This window comes from Pleurodeles waltl, chromosome 7 (genome assembly GCF_031143425.1).
Source record: "Pleurodeles waltl isolate 20211129_DDA chromosome 7, aPleWal1.hap1.20221129, whole genome shotgun sequence".
Lineage (NCBI taxonomy): Eukaryota > Metazoa > Chordata > Amphibia > Caudata > Salamandridae > Pleurodeles > Pleurodeles waltl.
The window spans coordinates 1,137,920,577-1,137,934,555 of record NC_090446.1 but is presented as its reverse complement, the minus strand read 5'-3'; the positions used below and the strand labels follow the sequence as shown (position 1 = coordinate 1,137,934,555).

General features: G+C 43.1%; 1 protein-coding gene across 4 annotated transcripts in view; it reads left to right on the top strand.

Moving 5' to 3' along the window:
* WBP2 (WW domain binding protein 2) overlaps positions 1 to 13,979 on the top strand; it is a 298,555-nt gene that overhangs the window by 198,554 nt on the left and 86,022 nt on the right. The window contains exon 7 of one of the 4 annotated variants that reach the window (XM_069200188.1): positions 7,953 to 8,046. The exons of the other annotated variants lie outside the window; for them this stretch is intronic. Within the exon in view, the coding sequence (XP_069056289.1) occupies positions 7,953 to 8,014 (62 nt within the window). The 3' untranslated portion in view covers positions 8,015 to 8,046. Of the gene's footprint in view, positions 1 to 7,952; positions 8,047 to 13,979 lie in introns of those variants that run through there. 4 annotated transcript variants of the gene reach the window in all.

Sequence of the window (13,979 nt, the reverse complement as noted above, 5' to 3'; positions counted from 1 at the left end):
TGTAAGTGTTTTACTTACCTGTGAACTTAACAATTACTTACCTCCCCCAGGAACTGTTGATTTTTGCAGTGTCCACTTTTAAAATAGCTTATTGCCATTTTTGTCAAAACTGTACAGCCTATTGTGATTATTCAAAGTTCCTAGAATACCTGAGTGAAATATCTTTCATTTGAAGTATTATTTGTAAATCTTGAACCTGTGGTTCTTAAAATAAACTAAGAAAATATATTTTTCTATATAAAAACCTATTGGCCTGGAATTTGTCTTTGAGTGTGTGTTCCCCATTTATTGCCTGTGTGTGTACAACAAATGCTTAACACTACCCTCTGATAAGCCTACTGCTCGACCACACTACCACAAAATAGAGCATTAGAATTATCTCTTTTTGCCACTATCTTACCTCTAAAGGGAACACTTGGACTCTGTGCACACCATTTCTTACTTTGAAACAGTATATACAGAGACAGCTTCCTACACTATGGCAGACATATGTAAAGCAGCCACATGGTCCACACGTCACACATTTACTAAACACTACTGTGCGGATGTGCTATCTCGCCAACAAGCAAATGTTGGTGAAGCAGTGCTTAAAATACTATTTCAGACTACTCTAACTCCCACAGGCTAGCCACCGCTTACTTAGGAGGGGACTGCTTTTCAGTCTATGCACAGCATGTGTATCTGCAGCTACACATGCCATCGAATGGAAAATGTCACGAACCCAGTGTACATCTGTTGCTGGCATGTAGTGCTGCAGATTCACAGGCACCCTCGCTCCTCCCTGGAAGCCTGTAGCCGTTGTAGTACTTTCTTATGTAAATATTGTAATACTTTCTTATGTAAATATGTGTTTGGCATGTGTAGCTGCAGATACACATGCTATGCACAGATTCCACCATCTAGTGTTGGGTCCGGAGTGTTACAAGTTGTTTTTCTTTGAAGAAGTCTTTTTTTGAGTCCCGGGATCTAGTGCCTCCTCCTCTCGGTCATGTTGCGCATGGGCATCGACTCCTTTGTTAGATTGTTTTCTTTCCGCTGTCCGATTCGGACGTGTTTCCTCTCGCTCCGAGATTTTTGATTTGGAAACTTTATATAACTCTATTTGACCGTTGGTATTGTTTCAATCGCGTTTCCATCTATAGTCAAGATGATAGTACTGTAGAAAACAACAAGACGCCAATTTGGGCCTGTTCAGGCCTACCACGCAGAAGCCTGATGGATCAGACTCCATTCAGATTCTGTCCTCAATGCCACGTGAAATTTCATTATACAAAACATGTGGTATGTAATCTCTGTCTCTGTCCTGACCATCGAGAAGAAGACTGTGAAGCCTGTTGGTCGTTCCGGTCGAAAAAGACAATGCGTGACCGGAGAGCCAGAAGTCTTGAGATGGCGTCCAAAAATACAGAGTACGTCAACACCGTAGAGGAAGAACAGGCCCAGACGGCAGTTTCCATTCAGGACACCGACTCTGAAGAAGCCTCGGAGGAAGATAGCCAACCAATCACTGCAGCTCAGCATGTGAGTACAACTGCCCCTACGCCCAGTACCAAATGACCAGTTAAGGCCTTGGGTGCACCACTGCCAGAGAGCCATGATTCCACCCGAAAGAAAATAGTCTGCAAATGACCTTCGGGTTCAGCACCGAAAAAGGCCACACGAGCTTCGATGCCGGAGTCAAGCAAATCTATCAAAAGCTCCACATGCGAGCCGAGCCGGCACCCACACTCTTCAGAGTCAAAAGTTCGACGTCCAGCTTCAGAGCCGAAACCACAAGCTATATCTCCGGGACCAAACAAATTGTCAGCTTCGGAGCCAAAAAAATATTCTTATACAGAGGAACAAGGACTTTCGAGCCGATTAAAGCAGAGCTCAGACATTCGATGAACAGTCCTCTAAATCGCTAAAAACATCAGAATATATTTCTGAAGATTCAGACATTCAGCCTATACTTGTGATCATGGATGCCAAACAATCAAGGATTCATATCCACAAAGAAACTGAGAGGATCATTGCTCCACCGCCTCCAGAAACAAAAAGAAATTTGGTGTTTCAAGAACATCTTGATACTGCTCCACCACCAGCAAAGATCTTTAAAAGGAAGCAGAAACCACTACCTTTGCAAAATTTTCCTCCACATTTGCCACAACTTTCTTTCTCACCACCACCCGTTAGCCCACCATCATTGCCTTCACCAACACACTCCGACAATTATTCACATGATGATACAATTGATTTCTGGGATATGTATGATCCGGATCCCATACCACTAAATGACCAAGACCTCTATCCTTCCAAACCTTTGCCACCAGAGATTACAATAGCATACACGCAGGTCATTTCAAGAGTAGCTGCGTACCATGGGGTACTTATGCATAGTGAGCCTTTAGAAGAGGATTTCCTTTTCAATACACTATCCCCCACGCATTCACGTTACCAGTGCCTGCCAATGTTGCCTGGCGTGCTCAGGCATGCAGATGAAATATTTAAAGAACCGGTTAAATCTAGACTTTTAACACCACGTATAGATTAAAAAATACAAGCCTGCACCTACAGACCCAGCTTACATCATGCATCAGGTACCACCAGACTCGGTTGTCGTCAGAGCTGTCAGAAAAAGGGCTGATAGCCATTCTTCCGACAAAGAAAGCAGGAAGTTTGATGCTGCTGGTAAGAGGGTAGATCCACAGGTGCACTGCCAGTTCACAAGCCTTGCTAGCAAGATGTGTTAGGGCGCACCGGGCCGAAATGCAAGAATTGTTAAAACACCTGCCAAAAGAACATCAAAAAAGGGCTCAACAAATTGTTGAACGTCAGGCAATAAGCAACAACCAAATAAGGTCTGCTCTTGATGCTGCAGATACAGGAGCATAAATACTGCTATAACCATACGTAGACATGCATGGTTAAGATCTTCTGGTTTCACACCAGAAATACAACCAGCAGTACTAAATATGCCATTCGACAAACACCTATTTGGTCCTAAGATTGACACAACAATTGAATTCAGACACTGCAAAAGCAATGGGAGCTCTATACACAACACCTTTAAGACAGTTTAGAGGAGGTTTCAAGCCCCAATCTACAGATGCTTCCACCTCCCTACCTAAACAAGGCCAACAGCAATACCAAGGAGGAGCATTTAGAGGCTCTTATAGAGGCCAACACTTCAGAGCCAGAGAAACATTCCAGGCCTCAAAAACTGTCACCACTCCATCAAAACAGTGACTTCTAAGCATACCACAACGCCACACATCTCCTGAGGGGGTATGGGGGGGGGGGGGGGAAGAGATGGCACACTGCAGCAGTTCCACTCCCAATGGCAAAATATCACTACAGACCAATTGGTACTTTCAATTATCCACAATGGTTATTGCCTAGAACGGATTTCTACTCCTCCAAACATTCCTCCTCGTTATCACAGACTGTCCCAGAACACAACGTTCTCTTACAACAAGAAGTGCAATCGCTACTACTAAAAGAGGCAATAGAATTAGTTCCAAAATCGCAACAAGGTACAGGGGTATATTCACTATACTTCCTCATTCCCAAAAAGGATGGCGCACTCATACCCATTCTAGATCTCAGACCACTAAATCTGTATATCCTGTCAGAACACTTTCACATGGTGACTCTGCAGGATGTCATTCGACTACTACAAAAACAAGGTTACATGACTGCATTAGATCTCAAAGATGCGTATTTTCATATCCCCATACATCCAGCTCACAGAGAAAATACCTAAGCTTTGTGATAGCGGGAAACCGTTACCAAATCAAAGTTCTACCATTCGGCATAACAGCTCCCAAGAGTATTCACAGAATGTCTAGCAGTAGTAGCAGCTTACCTAAGAAGACAACACATACATGTCTTTCCTTATCTAGACGATTGGCTAATAAGATCAAGCACTATTATACAATGTATGTCAACAACACACTCAATACACAATACAACCCCTACACACATTAGGGTTCCCTGTCAATTACCAAAAATCTCATCTTCAACCAGCACAGGTTCAACCTTACCTAGGTGCTATTCTCAATACACAAAAGGCCATAGCCTATCCAAATACACAAAAAGGATACAAGCTTTCCAAAACCTCATACCACAAATGCAGTCAAATCAACATTACACTATAAGGTTTATCATGAGACCTTTGGGAATGATGGCATCATGCATAGCAATAGTACTGCATGCAAGATTAAATATGAGAACACTACACCAGTGCCTCTCACAACAATGGTCTCAAGCACAGGGTCAGTTGCAAGATCTAGTGTTGTAAGACTGCCAGATGCACAAGTCCCTTCAATGGTGGAATCACAGCACTTTAATGAAGGGGTGGTCATTTCAGGGCCCTGTGACTCGGAGCACAATAACAACAGATGCATCAATTATAGGTTGGTGAGCTCATCTCAACAATCTAACCATACAAGGGGAATGGAACTCAACACAGTTAACTTATCACATCAACCATTTAGAATTGTTAGCTGTGTTCCTTGCCCTAAAAGCATTTCAACCCCTTCTCAAACACAAAACTGTCTTTATAAAAACAGACAATATGACAACCATGTATCATCTGAAGAAACAAGGGGGGGCACATTCATCTCAACTGTCCCTTCTAGCCCAAACAATTTGGAAATGGGCGATTCACAATCACATTTACTTACTAGCAGAATACATCCCAGAAATACACAATCTGCTAGTTGACCTGCTAAGCAGGACACACCTGCAGATACATGAATGGGAGATTCACTCTCAGGTACTTCAACAGTACTTTCAAAGGTGGGGGACACCAGAAATAGACCTTTGCAACAAGCAAAAATGCAAAATGCCAAAACTTCTCATCCAGGCACCCACACCCTCTGTCCAAAGGCAATGCTCTATGGATCAACTAGTCAGGGATATTTGCTTACACTTTTCCCCCCTCTGCTGCTCATTCCATTGCTGGTCAACAAACTGCATCAAACTTCTCTCACCATTATACTCATAGCCCCCACGTGGGTACGACAACATTGGTAGACAACATTGGTACACAACACTCCTAGATTTGTCTGTAGTACCTCACTGCAAACTTCCAAACAGACCAGATTTGTTAACACAAAACAAAGGTCAAATCAGACATCCCAATCCCAGTGCTCTCAACTTAGCGATTTGGCTCCTGAAGTCATAGAATTTGGATATTTGCAACTTCCATTAGAATGTTTGGAAGTTCTCAAACAAGCATGCAAACCTACAACTAGACAATGCTATGCTAACAAGTGGAAACGTTTTGTTTATTACTGTCAATCTAAAAATATTGACCCACTTACAGCATCAATACAAGATATTGTATCCTACCTACTTCATTTACAAAAGGCAAATTTAGCTTTCTCATCTATTAAAATTAATCTTACTGCTATATCAGCATACTTACAAACTATACAACATACCTCTCTTTTGATAGTTCCAGTTATTAAAGCCTTCATGGAAGGACTAAAACGTATTATTCCATCAAGAACCCCACCAGTTCCTTCTTGGAATCTAAATATTGTACTCCCAAGACTAACAGGGCTGCCATTTGAACCCATGCATTCGTGTGAGATTACATTTCTAACTTGGAATGTTGCTTTCTTAGTAGCAATTACTTCATTAAGAAGGGTTAGTGAAATACAAGCATTCACTCTGGCGGAAGCTTTTCTCCAAGGACAAGCATAAAGTTGTACTTAGAACTAATCCAAAATTCTTGTCTAAAGTAGTCTCTCCTTTTCACATTAACCAAACAGTGGAATTGCCAGTCTTCTTCCCACAGCCAGATTCAACTGCTGAAAGAGCCCTTCAGACTCTTTACCTTAAAAGAGCTCTAATGTATTATGTAGATAGAACAAAAGTTTAAAAAAACTAAGCAGCTTTTCGTTGCTTTTCAACAACCACATAAAGGAAATCTTATCTATAAACAAGGATTAGCTAGATGGATTGTAAAATGTATCCAAACATGTTACATTAAAGCAAAACAACAACTTTTGATAACTCCTAAAGCTCATTCCACAAGGAAATGCATCTATGGCATTTTTAGGAAACATACCAATGGCAGACATATGCAAAGCTGCCACATGGTCTACACCACACACATTTACAAAGCATTACTGTGTGGATATATTTTCAAAGCAACAGGCCAATGTTGGTCAAGCTGTTCTAAACATTATTTCAAACTACTTCAACTCCTACAGGCTAGCCACTGCTTATTTTGGGGAGAAGAACTGCTTTTTAGTCTATGCATAGCATGTGTATCTGCAGCTACACATGCCATTGAACGGAAAATGTCACTTACCCAGTGTACATTTGTTCGTGGCATGTAGTGCTGCAGATTCACATGCATCCTCCCCGGAAGCCTGTAGTCGTTGCAGTTTCTTTTTTGTACATATGTATATATATTTACATTTGCATGGACATCTTATTTACTTATTACATTTTATAGCACTTTTAAATTCTTTCACTCTATCACTCCTTCCTACACCCTTTTGCGAGAAATCAATCTAACAAAGGAGTCGAGGCCCATGCGCACTATGACCGAGAGGAGGAGTCACTTGACTCGAAAAAAGACTTCTTCGAAGAAAAACAACTTGTAACACCCCAGGCCCAACACTAGATGGCAGAATCTATGCATATTATGTGAATCTGCAACACTAAAAGCCCAAACAGATGTACACTGGGTGACATTTTCCATATACATTGTATGGACATCTTCTTTACTTACTATATACGTGTACATATACTCTTTACTCCTTACTTCACCCTCTTGCAGGAAAACAATCTGACAAAGGACTCGAAGCCCATTCATGCGCGCTATCACCGAGAGGAGGAGTCACTCGAGCTTGTGACTCGGAAAAGCTTCTTTGAAGAAAAACATCTTGTAACAATCAGAGACCAACACTAGATGGCGGAACATGCACAGCATTTGAATCTGCAGCACTACAAGCCACAAACAGATGTACACTGGGTAAGTGACATTTTCCATACACATTCCTTACCTCGCCTGACTCCGGGAAAACAATCTAACAAAGGACTCGATGCCCATGCACTATCAACGGGAGGAGTCGCCGCTGAATCTCGTGACTTGAAAAAGATTCTTCTTCAAACAAAAATAACTTGTAACACTCCGGGTCCAACACTAGATGGCGGACTTATGCAAAGCATGTGAATCTTCAGCACTGTATACCACAAGCAGATGTCTACTGGGTAAGTAACATTTTCCTTTTCTTCCTTCCCATTTGCTGGCTGTATTTGTTCCTTTTCTGTCAACAGGCCTTTAAATCTTGTTCTCATCTTTCACGTTTGCTGGGCATTCAAAGACTGAGGACATATGTCAAGCTGTGTTTTCGTGGGAGATTCGTTATTTTGTTTTGCTTTCTGCTGACTTCAAAGTGACGGCTTTATAGGAAAGACGAATGCAGCCTTTCTCCATGGAATCTGCTTGTGCCCTTTTTTTACATTTTATTTTAGACATAGTCATCCTATGAGGTACCTTGTTCTTCATCCGCAAAAAACATTTGCACATGTTTTGGAAAATTCTCCTTCTTTGAGTACATTTAATTTGTGAAACTGCCTTTTTAGGAACAAAGTACAAAACAGCATTTCAGTCTCTGCTTCATCTGAACATATGGTGATCTTGGGCAGTTTACGCTGTTTAGACCCCATGCACTTTCAAGCACAGGATAAGCTCTTTTCACTAATAAGAGCCGGCCACATTGTAACACAATTTACCAATGCTTAGTTTGCACTTTGATTTATAAAGCATATGCTTTATTTGTGACATCTGTGGCAACTCGTTTTTGAGAGTTAGATAAGTTTAAAGGCATTTTTTTTATGAAAGCTTTTATGTTTACTTACAAAATTATGTAGTCTGTTTGCAACTGTGCCTTTTTCGTAACACATACAGTACTAGATATAAACAGTTTCCTCATGTTTCCTTGCAGGCACTAGGGCTATGATTTGGATGGTGCAGCAGGTGCAGTGGTACAGGGGCCAAAAGCTCTAGGAAACACACTGCGCATCAATTGTTGCTATAGGTTACCACTAAGCAAGCAGTCACAAGCGCAGTTACCTTACAGGCACTAGGGGCTATGATTTGGATGGTGCAACAGGTGCAGTGGCACAGGGGCCAAAAGCTGTGGAAAATCTACTGGACACCGATTATTGCTATATTTTATTATTAAGCTATCAAGTGCTTTTTTGATTCTTCTGTAACCATTGCACCCAAAGTAACACATAGCCTAAAGCATCGCTGTAATAAAAGTTGTAACTTGTTGAACTTTTCTGTCTACCTACAACTTATGTAACACTCAGCACATTTATATGCCACATTTTGACAATTTTTGTATGGTCCTGAAATATCTGTGAATCTGGACACAGCCACAGCTTGACAAGGGCATTCTCCATTCTATAACATTAGCACTTCAGCCGTTGTAAACACTATTAGAATACTTATACCTTACCATATGGCATTACATACCAAGCGTTGGCAAAGCCAATAGGTTTTGACTATGAGATCTGTTGGCTTTGTCAATGTTTTTTAGCCATATTATATAGCCGAGTTAGCTTCAGAGCAGCATAACTGAAAATACAAACGTGGTATAATGCAGACAACGCTGCATTACTTTCAGCCATTTGCAACATGGCTAAAAAACATTAGCAAAATTAATAAATCTCACATAGGCAGGACCTATTGGCTTTGCGAATGCTTGTTAGTTTTTGAGCTGTTTGTGCTTGTTGCTGCTGGACCCTGGGACTGTCGCAGTTTAGACAACAGGAAGCAGAGACCACCTGATGCACGAAAGAACCAGGAGTTCTGCTCCACTTGCCACAAGGTGACCCCAGGTCTAGTGGGTCTCTCTAGGGTGCCAGTGAGGCTGGCTCCGTTACACGCCCTGGGGACCAGTTGGGGGAAAGGAAAGACAAAGAAAAGGAGGGGCAACTGGAGCAGGGACCCAGTGGAACCAATTCCCTGTAATGTACACCGCATTGGAGACCTGTAGGCCAGCTGAAACTACCACCAGTAAAATGACCCCCAAATCGGCCATATCGGCCAAACAGGGCCAGAGTTATGGCCATTTTAAGGTTGGTGGACCTTTTCATCCTCCAGTGAGGATCAAGCACATGGGTCTTTGCCAGGAAGGGATTACCCCATCACCCTGAAACCTTATCTCCCTGGGGCTGACAAACTATGGGAGCCCCTTTGCGCCCATCCTCCACAGACAAAGAGAAAAGATACCCAAAACCCAATATCCAGGCCCCTATTTCCAGTGGCCTTGTTGGCCTAGCTTCTGCTCCCTGTGCCAGTGTCCTCCACTTAACCAACTCAAGAAGCACGCTGCCGGCTCTCACACTGGAGCCAGCAGGGGGTGGGATCTCTGGGCTGCCCATACCAAGGAGGCAAGGCGGCATGCTTGGATGGGACCGGGCACCCCAGAATAATATATATATATATTTTTTAAACAAAAGAGAAAAACTTTGCGGCTTGCCTTACCTCAGTGGGAGAACAGCTAATAAATATTCACTGCTACTGGCTGAAGCATCCCATAATGCCTTGCGGGTCTTTATTTGCATTCTTGCCTGGTGTTGGTCCCATTATGGCAGGGGAACAACCAACAAAGTAAGGAAGTGTTCGGGGGCTGCAGGAGGTGATATAAACGCCCTCCCTCCCCAAATGTGAGATTCAAAAACTGACAATATGTTCTTACCCCACTAGAATTTTCATAATTATATCAAGCACTCCCAAGGCTGTAACGTTTGCTGTACAGCTAGGAGTGCAGCATGCTCTAGGGGCTGGTCTTATTGCTGCATTTTGTGGGGGCTGAAAGTTGTGTCTTTAGGGGCTGTTATTATGGTTCCATTGTATGTGGCCTGAAAGTATACAAAACATGCTATGTTCATTTTAAAATGGTTTATTGATATAATAATGTTCATAGTGAATCCGGGTCAAGGTTGATATGCTTTATAGAAAATAATTGCATTTACACCTGGTTATTATTGAATATTGCATTTATTTACAAAGTTGTGGTGTTTTAAACATGTGGTTTGCTGCTCTTATAATATAGTGAACCATTGATAAATCCAATAAACCTGTTTTATCTAAAGTGATACCTCCTCTATTGGGATGTGTTGTGTGGTATTGGGGGCTGGGGGGCACTGATTTTGAGGGTCATGACCCTTTGAGGCCAAATGTGATTTCATAATGCCATCTAAGATATTTTCAATTTGCCTTATGTATATATTTGTAGATTAATGTGTAGTATTTAGTTGTGTGTGTGTGTAATAAATGTACTGTTCAAGGAATGTGTGGCCTTAGTTGCTCCAGTATTAGAACTTTCATAGATTCACATGCCTGAATCATTCACCGTCATTGAGATGGGAGTCCCTGGTACTTTTAGAAAGTAGTGTTAAAATAGGCCTAAACCCAAAGTCCCTGACTGACAGAAAAGATAAGCTGTAAATTTGGCTGCAGAAACTTAAATCTAGAGAACACCTGGTTTCTGATTCTGACAGTAAGGACTCCTCTTCCTCTTCTAGAAGGTCACAAAAAAGAGAGATCACCTCAGAAAAGACCTTCCTCAGAACAGCCAAGAAGGCCTACAAAAAGACTGCCTCAGGGTCTTATAAAGGCTGCAGCCCTTCTTCATCTCCTCATACCAGCTATCATTCATCTAAGGACAAAAAGAGCTGGAAAGGGCTAAAACATCCTTAACTGAGCCTCCTACACCACCTCTTAAGGTGTCCCATGCATTCAAGTAGCCTTCCTCCGCTCTACCTGTTAACAGGCCATCAACTAGGACCTCACTGTCAACCACAGCTTTGTCGACTGCACCAACAAAGTTTTCCCCACTGTCGACGACAGTTTCATTGTCTACAGCACCAACAGAGACTTCTCCACGATGGACGGCAGCAATGATGAGCTATCTACCGTCGACGAGAGCTTCGTCAACAAAAACGTACCCATCACAGTCAACGCCGAAGCAAACGGTGACCATTGCTTCTAAATCACCCTATTTTCCAAAATCTCTTCTGTCGTTGACCACAGTCACTCCACTGACTGCTAGTTCACCTGCTATACAGTCGATGTCCTCATCGGCAACTCCATTGATGAGTGAAAAAAGGAAATAAAAAGGTAAGAAAAAGTGAAATTTGCCCTGGAGCATACTTCCCTAAGCACGATAACTCCATTGGTACCAGCCCACCTTTTCGAGAGAGATGAGGATTCTGAGGATGAGGAACCCTATAATACAGTCCTCAACTGAATATAAAATATGAGGATGATGAGGAAGAACATTACAGTGACTATGATCCACAAGGTTTCACAGCTACTGGGGAGCCATATCAAGAGGGAATGGTCTATATGCCAAGCTCCCTAATTTCGGACTTACCAGTCATGTTGGCGGATTATAAGAAAAGATTACCCCTCCACTGGTGAAACGTCACCTCCGTCAACTATGCTTGCATGATCTTTCATGCCTCAAGTGACCACCCTACTACACAGGCCTACATCGCTATCATTGGCTACTATTCGTACACCTTCTACAGCCCTTTTGCAGGATACGGACACCTCAGAAGAACACAACAGTGATGGCAGGTAATTTTAGGAGGGAGGGTGGCGGGCAGCACACTCACTCATTCATTCACGCACGCACATCCATTCACAACACTCATCAACATTCAAACATACACGCACGCACCAAACATTCATAAAAAAAATAAAAAAACACACACACACCTTCAGCTCTGATGTCCTAGGAGGGTTGGGACGGCTGCCTTCCCACATTGGCTGATGAGGGAAGGCAGCAGTCCCGACTTCGTCACAGAGTGGGATGGGGCCAGTGAGACTGCTGACCCCACTTCACTCTGTGACGAGGTATCACTGATTGACACTCTTCAGGGCTTACGCCTAAAGCACCCAGGTTGAAGTCAATGGGTGACGCTTCCCCTCGTCACCGAGGGGAAGGGCCTTGAGGCATCTTTGCTAAACTGGGGAGGTCACACCCATAGGAGCGGTTACCTCTTCAGCCCAGCAAAGTTCAGCTCAGGCAGCCAGGAGTCTGCGCAAATCATGCATGTCTCACTCCTGGCTGCCTGATCTGAACTTGACCTTTGTTCAGCCTGACAGGCACTCTTCATGAGGGGCAAAAGGTGTTAGGGTGTGGCCCCTCCTCCCTAAAGGATTGGCCGCCGCTGGAACATAAGGAATGTGAGGTACAAGAGGATCACACAGAATGGGATGATTGTTATCCCATCTCCATCATTTCCTTCGCCCAAGAAAGTCGACTCGTCCCCAGAGGACATTGGGGGATTTCACAATTTACTTGAAAGGGCTGCCAAAAGATTTGCACTTCCGATGCCATCCAAACAAATGGATTATTTTTTGTATGACTTCAAGGAGCAGTTCCAGAACTGTGTGCTCCATGCCTACAGTCGGTCATATTTGGGAAGAACGATTGAAAGTCATTCGGAATCTAGCAACAGTCACAGCAGTAGTCCCATGTCTGGACAAAAAAATGTAAAGCTCCGGATGAAGCCCCGGCCTGCTTAACAGGTCTCACTCATCCAGATTCGGAGATAGCATAAGCAGCCCAAAGGAGATCCAAAAACCCTCCCACACCAATTACAGAGCCTCCTGAGAAGGAAGGGAGACGGTTAGATAACATTGGCAAGAGATTCTTCTCAATGTCAAATCCAACTGTAAAAGCTGCTAATTCTCTGGCTGTCTTAGGAAGATACGACAGGCAACTATGGGCTGTCATCCCCCCCATATATCTACCAGCTACCAGAGGACACTAAACTGGAAGCAAGTAACATTTTACAGGAAGGAGAGCGCACATCGGCAGAAATTGACTGCGCAATGTATATTGCCATCACTGCATTTCGTCAGCAAGCAGGAGCTGCTGGTCACAGGAGATAAGGCTGACTAAAGGCCATGTCCCTTTGTCCAGAGGTACAAACTAAAATCTTAGACCTTTCTTTTGATGGACAAGCCCTGTTTGGGAAACATGTGGCTGAAGCTCCTCAAACAATCAGGACTGATACAGAAACAGCCAAGTCACTGGGAACACTACAATTCGGAAAGCCTTCCTTTCGTGGTACAAGAGGACGTGGAATACCTTCTGTAGAGGAAGCTATAAACAGTATAGATAGCCCTCATACACTACCTCCCAACAATTTCAGCACCAGTGCATTCAAAGGCAGCCTCCACAAGTGGCTTACCGCAGAACTGCCTCTAGAGGACGACCTGCTCGCCAAGGAAAGGACTCCACTTGCAGACAGTGGTTGATCTAAGGCTCCAGCTACCCTCATCACTTCACACTTCAAACTAGGGGGCAAGATCTTGTCATTCCTCCAACAGTGGCACTCAATAACATTAGACCAAGGGTCTTCAAACTAGGAGGCGGGGCCCCCCCACAGGGGCTTCAAGTGATCCCGGTGGGGGGCACCAATCTCTGGCCAAAAGAAGCATTTCACAGATAAGTGTTTTGTTTTAAGCAGAAACACGTTATTGCACTTTTAAAATGGCAACAGTACTTAACTGCAATGTTTAAATACATCTAGACATATTTAAACCTTGCCATCTTTATAAAATATTTGTGAAAAATTCTGAAGGGGGGGCCCAATGATTTTTATCTTTCAATTGGGGGACGCAGCATTAAAAAGTTTGGAGACCACTGTATTAGACCAATAGGTCTTGCAACTGGTTCAATTCGGACGCACACTAGAGTTTGTTCAAATGCCACCTCGCAGTGCGCCTCACGAATCTATTCCCAAGTATCTCCACCAACTCAAACTTGAGGTCAACAAACTGATTCTCAAAGGGTCAATAGAGAAAGTTCCACCATCTCACTGAGGGAAAGGATTCTACTCCAGATTCTCCCTCATTCGCAAAAAACTTGAAACCTCTGAGATTTGAACCCCCTCTGAAAAAACAATCATTCAACATGATAAATCTGCAGAACATCCTCCTC